At 32.9% G+C, this 17,232-nt stretch overlaps 1 protein-coding gene across 5 annotated transcripts in view; it reads right to left on the bottom strand.

Moving 5' to 3' along the window:
- LOC102740642 (centlein) overlaps positions 1 to 17,232 on the bottom strand; it is a 180,034-nt gene that overhangs the window by 117,515 nt on the left and 45,287 nt on the right. For 4 of the 5 annotated variants that reach the window (XM_081804123.1, XM_081804119.1, XM_081804121.1 and 1 more), the window contains exons 5-8: positions 15,391 to 15,567; positions 12,930 to 13,055; positions 4,772 to 4,893; positions 3,203 to 3,322 (exon numbers count right to left, since the gene is read on the bottom strand). In XM_081804123.1, the coding sequence (XP_081660249.1) occupies positions 3,203 to 3,322; positions 4,772 to 4,893; positions 12,930 to 13,055; positions 15,391 to 15,567 (545 nt within the window). The remainder of the gene's footprint in view (positions 1 to 3,202; positions 3,323 to 4,771; positions 4,894 to 12,929; positions 13,056 to 15,390; positions 15,568 to 17,232) is intronic. The other variant, XM_081804122.1, reaches the window with a different exon arrangement.

Here is a 17,232-nt window from a genome sequence, read left to right as displayed (position 1 = left end):
GATACATAAAACAAATATAAGAAGACTCTGAAAGGCAGGGAGAAGAAGAAGGACCCAAAGGGACCATAGGAATAGAAGAACAACCCACAGTGATAAATTCCCTGGTTTTCTTCTTTCCTCCTAAGTATCTCAAAGTAGGTACTGGAGAAATCCACAACCCAGAAATGCCAATGGACACAAACAAACAAAAAAGTCTCAAGGAAATTCTGCTCTCCCTAGCCAGAGAACTGAGAAATGGGCAAACTGGCAGGACAGAAATCTTAATTAACAATACCCACCCTACTCTAGCCATATAACCCTGGGAAAAGGGAAAGAAAAAAAAAAAAAAAAAAGAAGTAGCCTTGCTATCTCTGTCAATAAAGGTCAAATGAGAAGCCACCCTCACCAAGCAGTAATGAGGCATCCCTTCACACACGCTTTAATGCAGTGCCAGTAAGGGTCAAGTTAGGAGCTAAGACTCCTATCCCTTCCTGGCAGTAATGATCTGACCTTCTCCCTTAGGCATGATGTCATCAGAGATCTGTTAAAATAAAAGATTTAAATAAGATCCAATGTCTCAAAACATAATACCCCCAATGTCCAGGAGACAACTGAACATCACTCATCACACCCAAAACAAAGAAAATCTCAACTTGAAGGAGAAATTGTAATTAAAAAATGCCACCACCCAGATAATAATGCACATGTCAGAATTACTTGACAAGGATTTTATTTTATTTTAAGTAATTCTCTTTGCCCAATATGAGGCTCAAACTCACAACCCTTACAACCCTCTTGAGATCAGAGCTGCATACTGTACCAACTGAGCTAGCCAGGCACGCCTTAACAAAGATTTTGAAGTACCCGTGATTAAAATGCTCCAATGAATGATTATGAATGATACTGAAACAAATAAAATAGGAAGTCTCAGCAAATAAACAGGTGATATAAAGAAAAATCAAATGGCAATTTTAGAACTGAAAATCATAAAAACCAAAATAAAAAACTCAATGCATGACTTCAATATCAAGGGTGACAGATGAAAGAGGAAAGAATCTGTGAACTTGAAGACAGAACAATAGAAATTACCCAGTTTTAACAACAGAGATAAAACAGGCTAAAAAAATAAAATGAACAGAGCCTCAGGGACCTCAGGACAACACTAAAAAAATCTAACATTCATGAAAATAGAGTTCCAGAATGAGAGGAACAAGAAAAGTGGGGCTGAAAAAGGTATTTAAAAAAAAATAATGACCAAAATTCCTCAATTTGAAAAACGGCACAAACCTAGAGTTTCAAGAAGCTTAGAGAATCCCAAACAGGATAAACCAAAAGAAATCCATGCCAAGATATATGATAATTAAACTTCTGAAAAGTGAAGACAAATGAAAATGATGGAAAGCAGCTAAAGAGAAGGATGCATTCCCTTTATGGGAACAACAATTCAAATAACAATGTATTTTTCATCAGAAACCATAGAAGTGGCATATTATTCAAGTTCTAAAGAAAAAGGTTGCTAACCTAGAAATCTCTAATCAGTGAAAACATTCTTCTGGAATGAAGCTGAAATGAAGACATTTTAAATAAAGGAAATTTAGAGGATTTGTTCCTAGCCAACTTACCCTAAACAGAAGTCTAAAAGAAAACTCTTCAAACAGAAAGAAAATGACTAAAAAAAAAAAAAAGAGAGAGAGAAGGAGAACTTGGAAGGTCAGAAGTGAATAACAATGGAAAAGTTAAAAAATCCTTCTTTTGAGTTTTAAAATTGTTTGACAGCTGAAGCAAAAATTATAACATCATCTAATGAATTTCTCAGTGTTCAAAACCAGTAAATCTATAGACACAGAAAGTAGCTTTCTGTCATCTAAGGAAGGGAGGGCGGTGGCAGAATTGGGCTAAGTGATGCAGGGTTTTGGGGAGGGGATAAATGAAAATGTTCTAAAATTTAGTGTGATGATGGATATAACTCTTTGAATATACTAAAACCCACTGAATTATTCACTTTATATGGTGAATTATATTTCAATAAAGCTATTTAAAATTGTCAGGAACTATTTCTGGACAAATCTAGAAATAATTTTTAAGATAAGAGACATTATTAGCATCAGATTTAGCACTAATAGAGTACAGTGTACTTTAAGAGGTAATTCGAAGTACACATTATAATCTGATATACCATTTTCTCAAAAGTTTATCATTACATGGAAAAGGTATAATCTAAAGTTACATGCGTTACCATGTAATATATAAAGTAAGATTCTGATTTACATCTAAAAAAGTTCAATGATATTTGATTATATTATGCCACATGATGCCAGTCATCTAGTCATCTCAAAGACATCAGGTTTTCAAAAAAAAAATTGCAGGGTGTGGATGTCAAAAATTAGCTCTAAATGAAGAAATAGTTAAGTAGCAAAAGAGGCTAATTATGTTGGTCTAAGTCCTTTATATTCAAAAAAAAAAAAAGTGTTCTTTCTTTGCCAAGCTGAATGTAACAGCCTGTGAATTATAAGATCAAGGAAGAAAACTGTATGTTTTCTAAAATATGAGTATCATTCATCAAGTTTTATACTTAGGGCAGCTAAAAGACCTATGTGGAGGGATCAGCGTTAAGCCCAAAGGACAGGCAGTGCACAGCAGGAAAGAAAGCAATTCCCGTGTGTCTTTTGCAGGTCACTACCAAGGACCATGTTAGCAGATCCATACCAGACCCTTAACAGGCAGTTCTGCTGCTACCAGTAATTAGCTTGGACAGCTCTGGCTCCAAGAGTAGCAGCAAGGCTACACCATAATGAGCTCAGCTGGGATTAGCAGGACAGGGCAGGGAACCAAGAGAGCTCAGGCATTCTGCATTGTGTATGTATCTAGGAGATCAAACAAGGATGGCTGGCTGGGTTATCCCCTCTCCACCTCATTCCAAAAATGAAGCACGGCAGTGTCTAAAATACAGGCTAATGAAGAGCGACACCTCCAACAGATGAGAGCCACATTAATTAACACAATCCCTAGAGCATATTCTACAGTTTCGGCTAGAGCTAGCAAATGTGCAACTTGTTATTGTATTATACATATATATACATATATGCCCTTTTTAATTTTTATTAACAAAAACCAGATTATTTCATTTTCAAATTTTATAAGCTATTTCTCTCATGATCTTTAAGCTACAAAATATTTCTCCTAAATGTTTATGTAAATCCATACTGTTAAAAAAGAAACTCACTTTTGAATCATTAGCTCCTGGTTCTCCCTTTTGAAATAGGCCAGTTCGTTCCATACAGCATCAGAATCTTCTTGTCGAAGTTGTTGGGGATCCGCTCTCTTTATTTTTCTAATATGAGTCCTATTTTAAAATGAAGTTGTTTTCTTCCTTAATATGTTCAAAGTGCAGTGAAAATTCATTTATACATTCCCTAATTCAAGCCCACTATTTATGGAATGAATTTCCTAAAACCTAAGTGTACAGAAATTAAAATCCTATGTCATAATTTCCAAAAGGCTAAACTGCTACTGTGGAAAGCAAACTTTTAGGCAGACACATGATAGTCTTAGGTCGATTTCTCTGATTCATTCTAGTGATAATAAAACATATATTGCAGGATGGTCAGTTTCTCAAAAAGGATTATAAACAATCAACTCATCGAGAATTTGTTGTTAACCAATCTGAATGTAGTATTATGTGCTCGATCTTAAAACACGCTATTATCAGTAAATATGTCAGAAAGTAGTTTTCACACTTCCAGTGACTACTAAAGTTAGGTGAGCAGAGGCTAAATGTAGGACAAATTGCTTTATCACTACTTTACTGACAAGTGATATGAAACACTTCCCATCCTTCAAAGGAAAAAATTAGATGTGACAATTACCTACAAAACATGCCAAATGCCCTTTATGTTTTCATTTTCTGTACATAAAACAAACTCTTCATTTTTATTTTGTAGAAGTGCTATACTGGCCAATTTAGAAACAGTATTTCTCTACAGAACAGACCAATGTGTATCATCAACATTGCCCTAAAGGATCCATCTCAAAAGATGAGAGGGTAGTAGATTTTCTGTACTCATTCAGTCCTTTGCCCTCTGTTGATACTGTTAACAAGGGAGCCACTTACGACTAACCAAGTTCTGAACACCTGTTCAGAGCAATTGAACTGAGACCGCCAATTCATTCAGATAAGCTGCAGAACAAACTGATGGATAGTAAAGATTTTCAAATTGCATACGAGGTTGAAGTAGTTTTCAGAGAGTTAACTATATATGTAAATTTCCTATTTCTCTTGTCTTTCAATTAAAACTTAAATACTGTTTGAGTTACAAACTTTGTAATACCATTATTTTATTTGATTTTTTCAATCATATGGATATGCACTATTTTTGCATTAAGTTACCTACTTTTATTAAGCTACTCTATTGATATTGAAAATGTACATAGTCTGCATGGAGCACTGGGTGTTATACGCAAACAATGAATCATGGAACACTACATCAAAAACTAATGATGTAATGTATGGTGATTAACAACATAATAAAATAAAATTTAAAAAAAGAAAATGTACATAGTAATTCAAAATCACCTACATTATGAATTCTGCAAATGATAGGAAAATCTATAGTTATTGCTAGCATATTTATCTGTTTTCATTTATTATATTATCTATTTAAAAATTCACAATAAAGATTTGAATACCAAATAATATCTTTAAAAGCAAACAAAAGCCATTAAAACACCTATATGATGTTACTCCATTCCATTTAATATTTAGGGAAATGCCTTTATGAGCTATGTAACTCACATGCCACTGCCTTCTTCCCACTGTTTTAATTGCTCTTTTACTGCTCTGTAGTTGGTCTGTAACATCTGTAGCCTTTCCTTGCGTTTTTCATGGGCATCTCTTAGCTCATCATTTTCTTGGCTCTGTAGAACACAAAAAAGCAAGTACACAAGTTTAAAGAAAGTATTAGTATAATGCTGCAAATAAAAGGTTACTCATCTAAATATGAAATTTGAAAGAAAATGGGAAACATAAATTAATTTGTAATACTTATTTAAGCAGAAGAAAAGGATTCTTAAAATCACAAAATAGGTTTGCTTGGTAAATTCAACCCATTTACTGCATTTTTAAGCTGCTAGTAATTTCAAAATTAGTTTCATTCCTTTCCCTGTTGTCAATTAGTACACATACAAATATTTATGAGCCAGTTTTACAGAATTTTTTCTCTTTCCACAAAAGGATTTGTCCATACATAACACATTTTGTTATTTTGTTAATTATAATTACATATGTAATTAGTGTAAAAACACTAATCATAGTAAGATCAATGCTTCTACCCATGGGTTCACGATTAGTTTAATATAAAGCAAAAGGATTACATAGGAGGAAAAAATCAGTTTGGACCTATGTCTGAAGTAGCAGAGTTTAACCTTCTGGGTTGTACTATACAGAATTGAAATGTGAGAGCTGGGCTTTGTATTCTTGAAGAGGTCATAAAAACATTACTAGGTTAGACAATTAAAGTCAACAACTTCTACATGTTCTAAATAGAGTGCATGAAATACATCTTCATTTTTAGATATACCCACAAAATGAACTTATAAAGGCCAAATTTTCAGTTCTTAGGGGATGTATTTATATTACTTATACACTGTGTTTCTCAAAGTAAAGTAAGTAACTTCTTGAGTATTTTTAGCCATTGTGAATTTCAAATTTGTTTTTTAAACCTTTTATATTTCTATATGAAGGAACTTGTATACTTATTTAGTGGAGGCAACAGGTAGGTACTCTGTAATATATAGTGAGGTGACATGAGTAGGCTCATGGCAGTTAGAAAAATCTGAATTCTATTCTTGGAGCTCTTTCATGTTAGCAGCTTACATAATATTAAGAACACCATTTAAATTAATTCAATTTTTTTTTTTTTGTAAAATGTGGAAAAGAGCATAGAGATTTAAATTATGATGACTAAATTAAATGAGCGAATATACAGGTAAAGCCCCTGGTACTGTGCTTGCCCTATCGAGGCACAAAGCAAAAGTTAGCTTCTTTCGTTTTCCCCTTCCCAGGTATTAACTGATGTCCTTATTATTAAGAAGCCAAATTCACAGTTTCCTGGACCATCTACCTCTCATTTCAACTGTAAGATAATACAGAGTTTGTATTATTTTACTGCAATTCTACCTGTCTCAACAATATGGATATTTTGTCATTCTACTTTGAATATAGGCCTAGTAGAATAACTTCAATAAATCTCTTAAGCAGTATTTGAGTCCTGTGCACCAAGCCGTCCGTATGCCATCTGGAAATGGAAGTGCATGATGAAAAAGCATGGGAATGGCATCACTTGAAAGGGACAATCAGAATAAATGTTATCCTGAAGAGTTTTAGAAGATATACAGATCACAGAAACTACAAACTTGCTAAAGAGTAGCATGGTTTAATACCACGGTTAAAAATTCAGGATACTGAATTGAATTTTGTTCACTTCAATTAAAGAACCATATATTAAGAGCCTATTACATGCAGAGTGTTAAGTGCTGATAAGAGTTCAAGTCTTGCTGCTCAAAGTTAGTAAATTTTATCTTGACATAGCTACTTAAATTCAGCATGTACCAGTTTCTCCATCTTCAAAATAAAGCTATTTATATCTCTCTTCTTCTAAGACCAATGAATGATTTAGCCTTGACCTTGAGTTTTCCCTACAGTTGTTAAAAATCCAAATATAACTTCACTTCTTTAAACAATAAGCTTTCTAATCCTAAATATATGAAATAATTTAAATTAACCAAATAGAAAAGTAATTAATAATGTTCTTACCTTCTCATAAATGAACATAAGTTCATTATGTTTATTAGGATTCCTTAAGAACTAATAAGATTTATTAGGATTTTAAACAGGATATATTACAAATTATTAATAATCTAATTATAAGAAATGTATAGGTACTAGAAAAGATTTGTGTCAAAACACAATTTTCAAATAAACATAGTTAAGTACTTTGTTAAATTCTAATAGCTTTCTCTAATTATTTGTCATTGAATCAAATTCCTTCCCCATAAACTCTTAGTTTACAATGAATTTCTTTAAAATTATTAATACAAATGCAGCGTTTTGGAATCATTAAAAGTCTGTGTTAAAAGTCCCTAGAAACTGAGTAAATAGAACCTAAAAAATTGCCGAAAGTAAAATTAATAAAATGGGATATCCAGATTTTTTTCTGTTGCCTTTCACAAAAATCCTGTTAAATCAATGGAACAAATTGAGTTTCTTATTGTTAGTACTGTCATTATTTTAGCATTTTTTCAGTACCGCTTCAGCTACCATTAATCACTGAATTTATACCCAAGGTTTTCCTTAGTTCTCAAATAGAAATCAACTTAGCTTATGATATTAAACCAAAGATTAAGACTCAATAAAAATTTCCTGAGTCCTATACGTCACTCACAATGTGCCAGGCTCTGTACTAGGCACAGTACTTAACCAAAGCACTCAAAACACCTCTGCTTCCTAAAACTTCAGTGTAATATATTTATATTAGCAAATAGTTTTGATTTTGCTATAGTAATTGAAATAGGTGGTCCCTCCATTAGGTAGTGATTATAGCAAAGCAGTTTTATAGATGAGCTTTCTGCTTTAATTTTACATGCTTCACAATTTACTATGCCTAATGCTAGAGTGTTTACATATTTCTTATAAAATTACTAAGATCTAAACTATTAAAAATGAAAGTAAACTAGAGATTATTTGACAAATCAATTTGATAAGCATAATTTATAATAATTATTTTTAAATGTCCTTTCTGAATGCTATTATCAAATTGTAACACATGGGTTAAATTAGTCTTAGAGACTATTGTTCTTTGGCTTACTTCAGAAATAGACAAAATTTTATAGAAATGTAAGATAGATAATATATGTCCAAAGAAAAACATTTTTCCTTATTCTAGTGCAAGAACAGATTTAGCAGAAGTCTCCAGGCAAAAGTTAGATATCTCAAAAGAAATGTTTAATGTGTAAAAAGAATAATCAAAAACTTAATAGCCTAAGTCAAAACAGTAGCACTTCATTTGGGAAATACTACTGTACCCAAAAATCTTACAACAAAATCAGAAGTAAAAACTGAAAGATACATTTAATATCACTAATAACTACATTTGCCCAAGAAGATACACACAAAAATATCGCAAGGGCAGTCACTGAATTAGGTCCATTTATTAAATCATTCAATAAAACATTTACTGACTACCTTCCCTATATTTTGCAATTAAACTAGTTAAACTAGAGGCTCTAATTTCTGTATATAAACAAATCTGAATGACTAAAACACTAGAAAATAGAAAATAGAAAGGCTGTATCATGTGACTTGCCTCAATGATACTTGCAAGTCCATTTATGAGTTCATAAGAACAAAAATGATTCTTGGTCTAATCTACTACAGTTTGGTGAAAGCCTCCTTGACAGACATAGGCAAACTAAGAGCATGAGTCCTGTTAATAAAACAGTGGCTCAATCTTCACAGAATGATAGCAAAGTTTTTAAAAAGTTAAAAAAAAAAAAAAACTTTTATAAAATACCAAGGATCCCATGGATATTTAATTTCAGCAGAGTATATAAAGCTGAATGTATGAAGAATGCATATTAGACATTGAAAAATAAAGGACATATAAACTGTATTCAAAGGACATACTGATGTTACTAAACAGTATAGAAAAGTGCTAACAGAACTAAGTTGTCAAATGCATTAAAGTTCATAAAGCAGAGATTCACGGCATTAGTGATCCCAAGGACAGTAAAGGATTTCATAAAGCTCTGATGCATTGATTTCCAAATTATACTTTATAAATTGTTAGTCCACTACACTTACGAAGTTAGGATTTGGAAATGGGTGGGATTTTTAGAATAACAGTTTTCATCTCTTCTATTACTACTGGCCATCCATCTTGAAAACGTACAACTACTCACAAAAGTAAGCTAAGCAAGGTAATATATTAATATTTTTACAGAATTCATTACTAGTATTAGAATAATGTTCATTACTTACTGCTGATATAATAAAGACTATCATCTCAATATATCAGTGTGTGCCTACATATGTTCCATGGTGGAGGTTATCTGGTGAAGATTATTTGTCCCTCTCTCCCGTCAGTCCCCCTCAGTTGATCAACTTGGGACCGAAAGATATCTACTGTGCCATGGAGCATGTGTTTAGTGCAGTGTTTTCCACAGTGACTTCCATGGAACAGAAGTCTTTGGGAAACATTAATAGGTATAATATAATCAAGTAAATCTGGGAAATAAGGTATCTATACCTTGCTACAGATTCACCATGCACATTGATATCTTAACAGCTCACAAAAAATGAAAGATTTTAATCCACTGCCTATGATAATTGAGCACAGAACATTTTTCTCTGCCATTGTCCCATTAGCTTCCGGCAGAGCAGTGTTCAATATAATACCAATATGGGAAAAGCCATGACAAAAATTCCACATGTATTAATGGGTTATGATCTACAAAAGGAGCACCATGATCAACAAATGCATATTAAAAACCATAAGACACTGTTAGGGGTTGAAATGAAACCCCTCCATAAAGGTATGTTGGAATCCTAACCTCCACTACCCCAAAATGTGATTGTATTTGGTGATAAGGTCTTTATGGAAGTAATGAAGTTAAAAAGAAGTCATGGGTGGGTCTTAATCTAGTTGATTGGTGTCTTTTTATTTTTTTTTAAAGATTTTATTTATTTATTTGACAGAGAGAGAGAGTACGTGCAAATAGGAAGACTGGCCGGCAGAGGGTGAAGGAGAAGCAGGCTCCCCACTGAGCAGAGAGCACCATGTGGGGCTTGATCCCAGGACCAGGACCATGACCTGAGCCTAAGGCAGATGCTTAACTGACTGAGCCACCCAGGCACCCGACTGGTGTCTTTTTAAAAAGGAGAAATTTAGACACAGAGAGAGAGACATACACACACAGAGAAAAGATGAAGTGAAGTATGAAGACACAGGGAGAATGCCATCTATAAGCCAAGCAACACCTGAAACTACTGGAAACTACAAGAGAGAAACAGAACAGATTCTCCCTCACAGGTTTCAGAAGGAACTAATCCTGTTGAAATCTTGAGTTTGGAACTTTCTAGCCTCCAGAACTTTGAATAATAAATTTCTGTTCTTCTAAGCCAGCCAGTTTGTCATGGCAGCCCTAGGAAACTAATACAGATACATCATTAATTCCTTTCTTATCTCATATTCTCATGCACTTAATAGTAATAATATTAATATTATACCCTAATTAAGGGAAATATTGGATGAAGTTTTCCATCTTTACTAAACAAGACAGGTATACTTACTAAAGAGAGGCCATAAATTAAAAAATATCCCAGACCCAGTCACTCTCTTTGGAATTGCTTTTACTTTATAGGTTTTGTTTACCCACTTCATCTCATAAATGCTCTTGATGATAGTGTTTTTTTCATTCAACTATTTTGCTCCTTTAAAATAAATCCTTTCCTACTAAATAAGATACAATGAAAAAAATTTGCTTGCATTTTCCCCCTTCTCTTGTAAATCTGTGCAAGAAAACGTATTTTTGAAATTCATATTATCATCAACTGATTTGAAAAAGAAATACAGAAAAAGTATAAATGAAAAAGAAATTGTGTGAGGGGCGCCTGGGTGGCTCAGTTGGTTAAGACGCTGCCTTCAGCTCAGGTCATGGTCCCGGGGTCCTGGGATCGATCCCCACATCAGGCTCCTTGCTCCGCGGGAAGCCTGCTTCTCCCTCTCCCACTCCCCCTACTTGTGTTCCCTCTCTCGCTGTGTCTCTTTCTGTCAGATAAATAAATAAAATCTTTAAAAAAAAAAAGAAAAAAATTGTGTGAAGACAGAATTTTACTCTGAAAATAAGTTTGAGGCCTCATCTAAAAGAGCAATTAGGAGAAAGGAATGAAAAGTTAATATAATGCTTCTGAGACTCTTTCTGAAATTAGAAATTCAAAAGGTGGAAGAGGATAGATCTAAAAATGTCTGAACTGGTCTACTCTTTCCTGCCAAAAACAAGGGACTGTCAAAGACTCAGAGTTTTGGGGACAAATAAGTGGAGATCTGTTACTATTGAATGGGGATATGTGATAGTTAATGTGTAACTTGACTGATCATTATTCCTGGGTGTATCTGTGAGCGTGTTTCTGTAGAAAATGAACACTTGAATCAGACGAGTAAAGCATATTGCCTTTCCCCATGTGATTGGCTTCATTCAATTCACTGCATAAAAGGCTGCATAAGAAAGACATTGGTCTTGTCCCTTTGGACTGAGATTGAGACTGGGACTGGAACTTACACCATCAGCTTCCTGGTTTTCAGGCCTTTGCACTAACTAACCCACTGGCTCTCGTGATCTCGTGATCAGTTTCACAGCCGGAGATGCTGGACTTCTAAAATTCTATAATTGCATGACCCAATTCCTTATAGTAAATCAGTCTCTGTCTCTCTTTCTCTCCCTCTCCGGATAGATAGATATATGGACATAGATACAGATATTTTTCAGAATAACAATGTTTCATTAGGGAAGACTAAAGGGTTATATCCTACTGGCTCTGTTTCTCTAAAGAAACCAGATTAATACAGGATGTGATTTCAAGAATTATGCAAAAGGAGGAAGATGATAAACTGGCTTCCCAAATATGCTCTTAATATCCTGTGGGTACTCCCATGTTTATGCTAAGATACTAGATTCCAACTACTCATGCAGTATCTTGTTAACTAGGGTCTTGAATGACAGACAGTTATCTTGTCTCTTGTTGTACAAGTGACTTGTTTGGCTAACTGCATTGCTTAGTAAGTTGTTACTGAGTAAACCAATGAATGAGCAAATAACTCCAGGTGTGGGGTGCCTGGCTCGTTCAGTCAGAAGAGCATGCAACTCTTAATCTCAGGGTATTATCCCAAACATGAGTTCAGGCCCCACGATGGGTGTAGAGATTACTAAAAAAAAAAAAAAAAAAAAAAAAATGACTGCAGGTGTATACATTTCAAGTAGGCTAAATGTTAGCAAGCTGATGTCATCTAATCATTTTATTTTTGGTAGATGATAGATGATAATCAATCTCTGTCTCTCCGTCAATCAACAGATGATAATTTTCCTTCCTTTAAGAACTATCAGTCTAACTCTGCATAAATATAAATTAACTTGATGTTTAGTGAAAAGGCAGAAAAAATATTAATTGTAGCTTAGATTCCTCTAAACCATATCTTGTTCTACAGCACACAAAATCTAAATCAAAACTTTTTCTCCCTAAGAGTAATCTAGATGACAAAGAACCTGAGCTTTATTGGATTCTAATCATGTGTAAAACATTGGTCTTGTCATAAAATGTCTTAAAACTATTTGAGATTCAATTAAATGGCTAAATCTCAAATAGCACAGGCCTTTGGGTAGTTGTGAATAAAGAATGATAAGTTTAGCCATATTAAATTCAAAAAAAATAAAAGCCCTCAATACAGTCAAATGGAAAAAATAATGTACTTGCCATTTTGACTATGTAACTTTTCTATAAAGGACAGTTGTAAGTGACTTGAGCTAGGTGAGTATCATTTTTAACTCACTTTTCTTTTTATATGTTTATCATGTATGAAGAACTATGAGAAATTCTCTACTTGCTGTAGTTCTATTTTTTGTCTCTGAAAAACTGTAAGAAATTTATTCCCAATATTAAGCCAAAGTATTCCCAAACAATTTTAAAGTAGTGAATAAATATTTACGTTCGAGCAGCAAATTTTTTGTTACTTTATGATCCTCAGAAATCTGAAAAACAAGACCAACCAATGATACATTTTTATACATGTAATTAAATTCAGGAAAAATAAATGATAAGCAGTGATTTGTGAAGTGAATGTTTACTTTGGTGTATCTTTATCTTTGCAAGGTTATTACTAAAGAAGTGACTTAATGTTCACCTTTAGCTGTAGTGCCTTCTCTAAGTTTCCAATCTTTCTTTCAGCTTTCCTCAGATTCCTCAGCTCTGCTGAGTCTCTGAAAGAGCTCTTTGGGGACAAAGACCTTGAACGTTTCACAGGTGGTTCCTCGAGAATAAAACAAGGACATGGTTGAACTAGTTGGAACACTGGATTATGAAAGACATGCAAAATTAAAGAACAAGTAATTTTGAATACCAATAATGAATTATAAAAAAAATCCTGCATGGAATACCAGAGAAATAACAAGCGGAATTACCACAGTGCTACCGCTAAAGGTTTCTCTGTGACTCGTTAATGAGAATATTCATTTACATTTACATTGTTTCTTTCAGAATAATGATGTCCCATTAGGGAAGACTAAAGGGTTATAGACTCAGAAATGCAAGAAACCTCATTACAAAGGAGGGGATAGAGGCTGGTCTAATTGCTCTATAAGGGTCCAAGGTTACACTTGATAGGACAACCAGAAACAAGAGGGAAAGGATTTTTTTCCCTTTGAAATAGTTTAACACACTGTGAAGTTGAAGGAACAATATGCTTGAGGAATATAAATACAACAGACAGTAGATCTTATACCATAATGACCATATGGTCATTAACTATAATGTGGCTAACTAGAGACAAGAATGTGTGTTTATATTATGTACAGCTTCATATACCAATCTGGAAAAGGAATATGTGAAAGCAACTATTAAGCTGGGCAACATATTGTTCATACTTACTGCATGTCCTTATGAAAAAGAAAGAAAATTTCGTTCCAAATATCCCTCTCATTTTCTTGACTTTTGTTAAAAGAAATGAAACATCAAAGCGCTACATTTTTTAACTTCAGCAATGTAGCAAGCAACCAAATTAGGCCCTATATATAATGTATCTCAATTTTAGGAATTTTTTTTTCATTTAAATAAAGCTCAGTACTCTGAAACTACTCCAAGATGGCAAGAAATGTATAATGCAGTTATGTTTAAATAAATAAATACATATATAAAGCTCCTTCTGAAAATTACTAATAATATTAGAGGAAGTAAATAAGATTATAATAGAAACAGGTCTATTTTAAATGCTTCTTATACAAAGATAGCTCTACTCATTGGAAAAAAATGGAAAGAACTAAAAACAATTATCTTGAAAAACATAGTTTTCTGCTTGTAAAATCATTATTTTCTACTGCTGAAGTAACAACTGTGAGAAAAATGTCTGAAGTTCCTCATTTTTCTATTTATCTAGAGATAACATATTTACAATGTTACATAATAACATATTGACAAAATGATATTTTTTTTTTTTAAAGATTTTATTTATTTATTTGACAGAGAGATAGACAGAAGAACACAAGCAGAGGGAGTGGCAGAGGGATAGGGAGAAGCAGGCTCTGCACTGAACAGGGAACCCGATGCGGGACTCGATCCCAGGACCCTGAGATCATGACCTGAGCCGAAGGCAGACGCTTAACCATCTGAGCCACCCAGGCGCCCGACAAAATGATATTATAAAATGTTTTATTTTAGTCAGTGTTGGTAGAATCTTTTGCAGCATAACAGGATTATATACTATGGTATATGTACTGTAATACAAATATTACAAAAAGGAAAAGCTAGACATTAATAAATGAAAAACATGCTATGGAAAATTTGCTTATTTTTCTCTATTGTTATACCTTTAAATCCGAAATTATATAATTGCATAAATTAATGTTAAATTCCACTTTATAGTTTATATCCACATGGGTAATATTTTAAATATCATATCTGAATGAAATAGAAACATTAAGACATATTTTTCTTTTAACAACTAATATTACTTTAAAATGATTTTTTACTCAGATTAACTTATCTATAGATTAGATATATGAGATACTTAGCCAAACTTTTAAAAATTTTTAAATTCATTTAAATTCAGTTAATTAACATATAGTGAATTACTAGTTTCAGAGGTAGAGTTCAGTGATTCATCAGTCTTATATAACACCCAGTTTAGCAAAACTTTTTAATATAAGAATGTTAACTTACTCCAAAGCAGCTATACTACTACTAATCTATTTAATTAAATTAGGAATACATTAGTCTTTAAAACAATTTTTTTTTAAAGATTTTATTTATTTGTTTGAGAGGGAGAGAGAGCACGAGAGAGTGCAAGAGCAGGGGGAGGGAGAAGCAGGCTCCCCGCTGAGCAGGGAGCCAGACAAGGGGCTTGATCCCAGGACCCTGGGATCGTGACCTGAGCTGACCACAGCTGATTACCTGACTGTGCCACCCAGGAGCCCCACACAACAATTTTTTATCAAGCATTTGGCACATAAATGTTTTTTTAAAGCTTCCAGGAAAAAAAAAAAGCTCCCAGAAATATAAGCAGAGAGGTAAATGCTCTTTGTTTTTAAACTTCATCACTGGCCTTGCCAGCTTCACCCTGACAAATTCACAAAATGACAAAATGTCCCTACCTTATGTTTTCTTTCAGTACTTGTCCAGGAGCTCTTCTCTGAGGAAGCCTTGTTGGTAGATTTGCTCTCTAACAGTTTTTCATTTGCTATTTTTAGTTTCCCCTGTAAATACTCAATTTCAGACTTCTGTGAGACCATTAAAGTTTCTAAGCTTGATAAAGATGGCTGTTGAGATACCTATTTAAAAAAAGTATATGTGCAAATATATATACATGTTTGTATATTATTTCTATATGTGCAAATACTTATATATGATATTATTACATTATATAAATAGTAAGTATTCAGAGAAGGAAAATTGCATTTCAATAATAAACTGTAAACTAGCATTAGCTAAACTTCCATCATCCTAACACAATGGCATTTTTCAATAAAATAATTACAGGAGAAAAACATTACAGCATGGTTGCATGAAACATACCATTCATCTATAAATTAATTATTTCAAAAATATGATTATACACATGTATTTCCTCATGAAATACTCAATCTACCATCTGATCACAAAGAGCTATATAATATCACTGAATATAAACTTGGGAAAAGGAAACTAACAGCACTTTAAGTCTAATTATCTTCCAGTGTATCATAATTTAATAATAACTCACAAAACTCTGATACTTTTAATGTCAATACAGTCCACTGTATTCTCTTTTGAAATTACATGTCAATAATCTGCTAATGGTAAGTACCACATTATAGCAACAACAACAACAACAAATCACAAAAAAATTAAGCATGTAGGATACCTTCAAGAAATGTTAGTTCGTAAAAACCAGCATTCTGTGAAATTCTACTACCATCTTAACCGAATATATTTGAGGCCATTAAAATCTATGCATATATCGTATTCAAATTAACCACTCCACTTACAAAAAACAAAAACACTAAATCATAGTGAAAACAAAGTTTTTATTTTTTTCCAGCGAAGAGAGTCAAATCTCAAAATTATAATATTGGATATAGAAGCAGTAGCCCTGAAAATAGTTTCATTTAAAATGTGGAAAACCCTATCCGTCCTATGTGATATTTCTAAGGGATATCAGAAGAAATATATATGTTTAATTTTTCTGAACCAACGATGGAAAATATTACCCTTTTCTGGCTTGAACTCTTTTTCCTTTTTTTTTTTTTTTTTTAGGGAATAGGTAAAATTGTCCTAATTCTAACTTCTAGCTATTATGAGACAGGTCATCTTTGATTTATTTATATTATTATTATACTTTATTTAAATCACTTGATTTGTTTTCCAACCTTCATCCTATTATATTGCTAAATATTTTCCTCAGTATTGTTTATATTGTACCCTCACCACACTTACCATATATTAAATACTTACTTCATTACCTTTCTTTAAATATCAAATTAAAATACTTCAAGCACTTTTATTCCAAACTCTAAACGATTTTGCCCTATTCTTTCCTCCCACTTTTAATCACCATATGACCATTATTTATTTCATTTTTTCTTCCTATCACATAAGCAAATTTATGATGTTTATAACTATTTCCTTTGACTGGGCCACTAATCTGAACAGTTTTCAAAAGCCACCTGCTCTTATTCAGGTTCCTTTAAATAAAATTATTAAGAATATATTAATATCCCACCATTTACCAAAGAATTTTAAAATAAGTTGTTCAAGGCCAAACAAAAACTTAGAATAAAACAGAAATAACCTAACTTTAGTTTTATTGGTATATCCCATAAGCAGTCCCATATTCTTTAATGAGTTTAAATAAGTGAGTTTTCTAAGTCATCACTGGATTATAATGTAGTAGATAAGAATGTAAAAAACAGGAATATTCAATCAAGGAGCTGTAATGATAAATAATTCAAATATTG

This window comes from Leptonychotes weddellii, chromosome 14 (genome assembly GCF_054177405.1).
Source record: "Leptonychotes weddellii isolate Sample4059 chromosome 14, ASM5417740v2, whole genome shotgun sequence".
Classification (NCBI taxonomy): Eukaryota; Metazoa; Chordata; class Mammalia; order Carnivora; family Phocidae; genus Leptonychotes; species Leptonychotes weddellii.
This window is presented reverse-complemented; position numbering and strand designations above follow the sequence as displayed.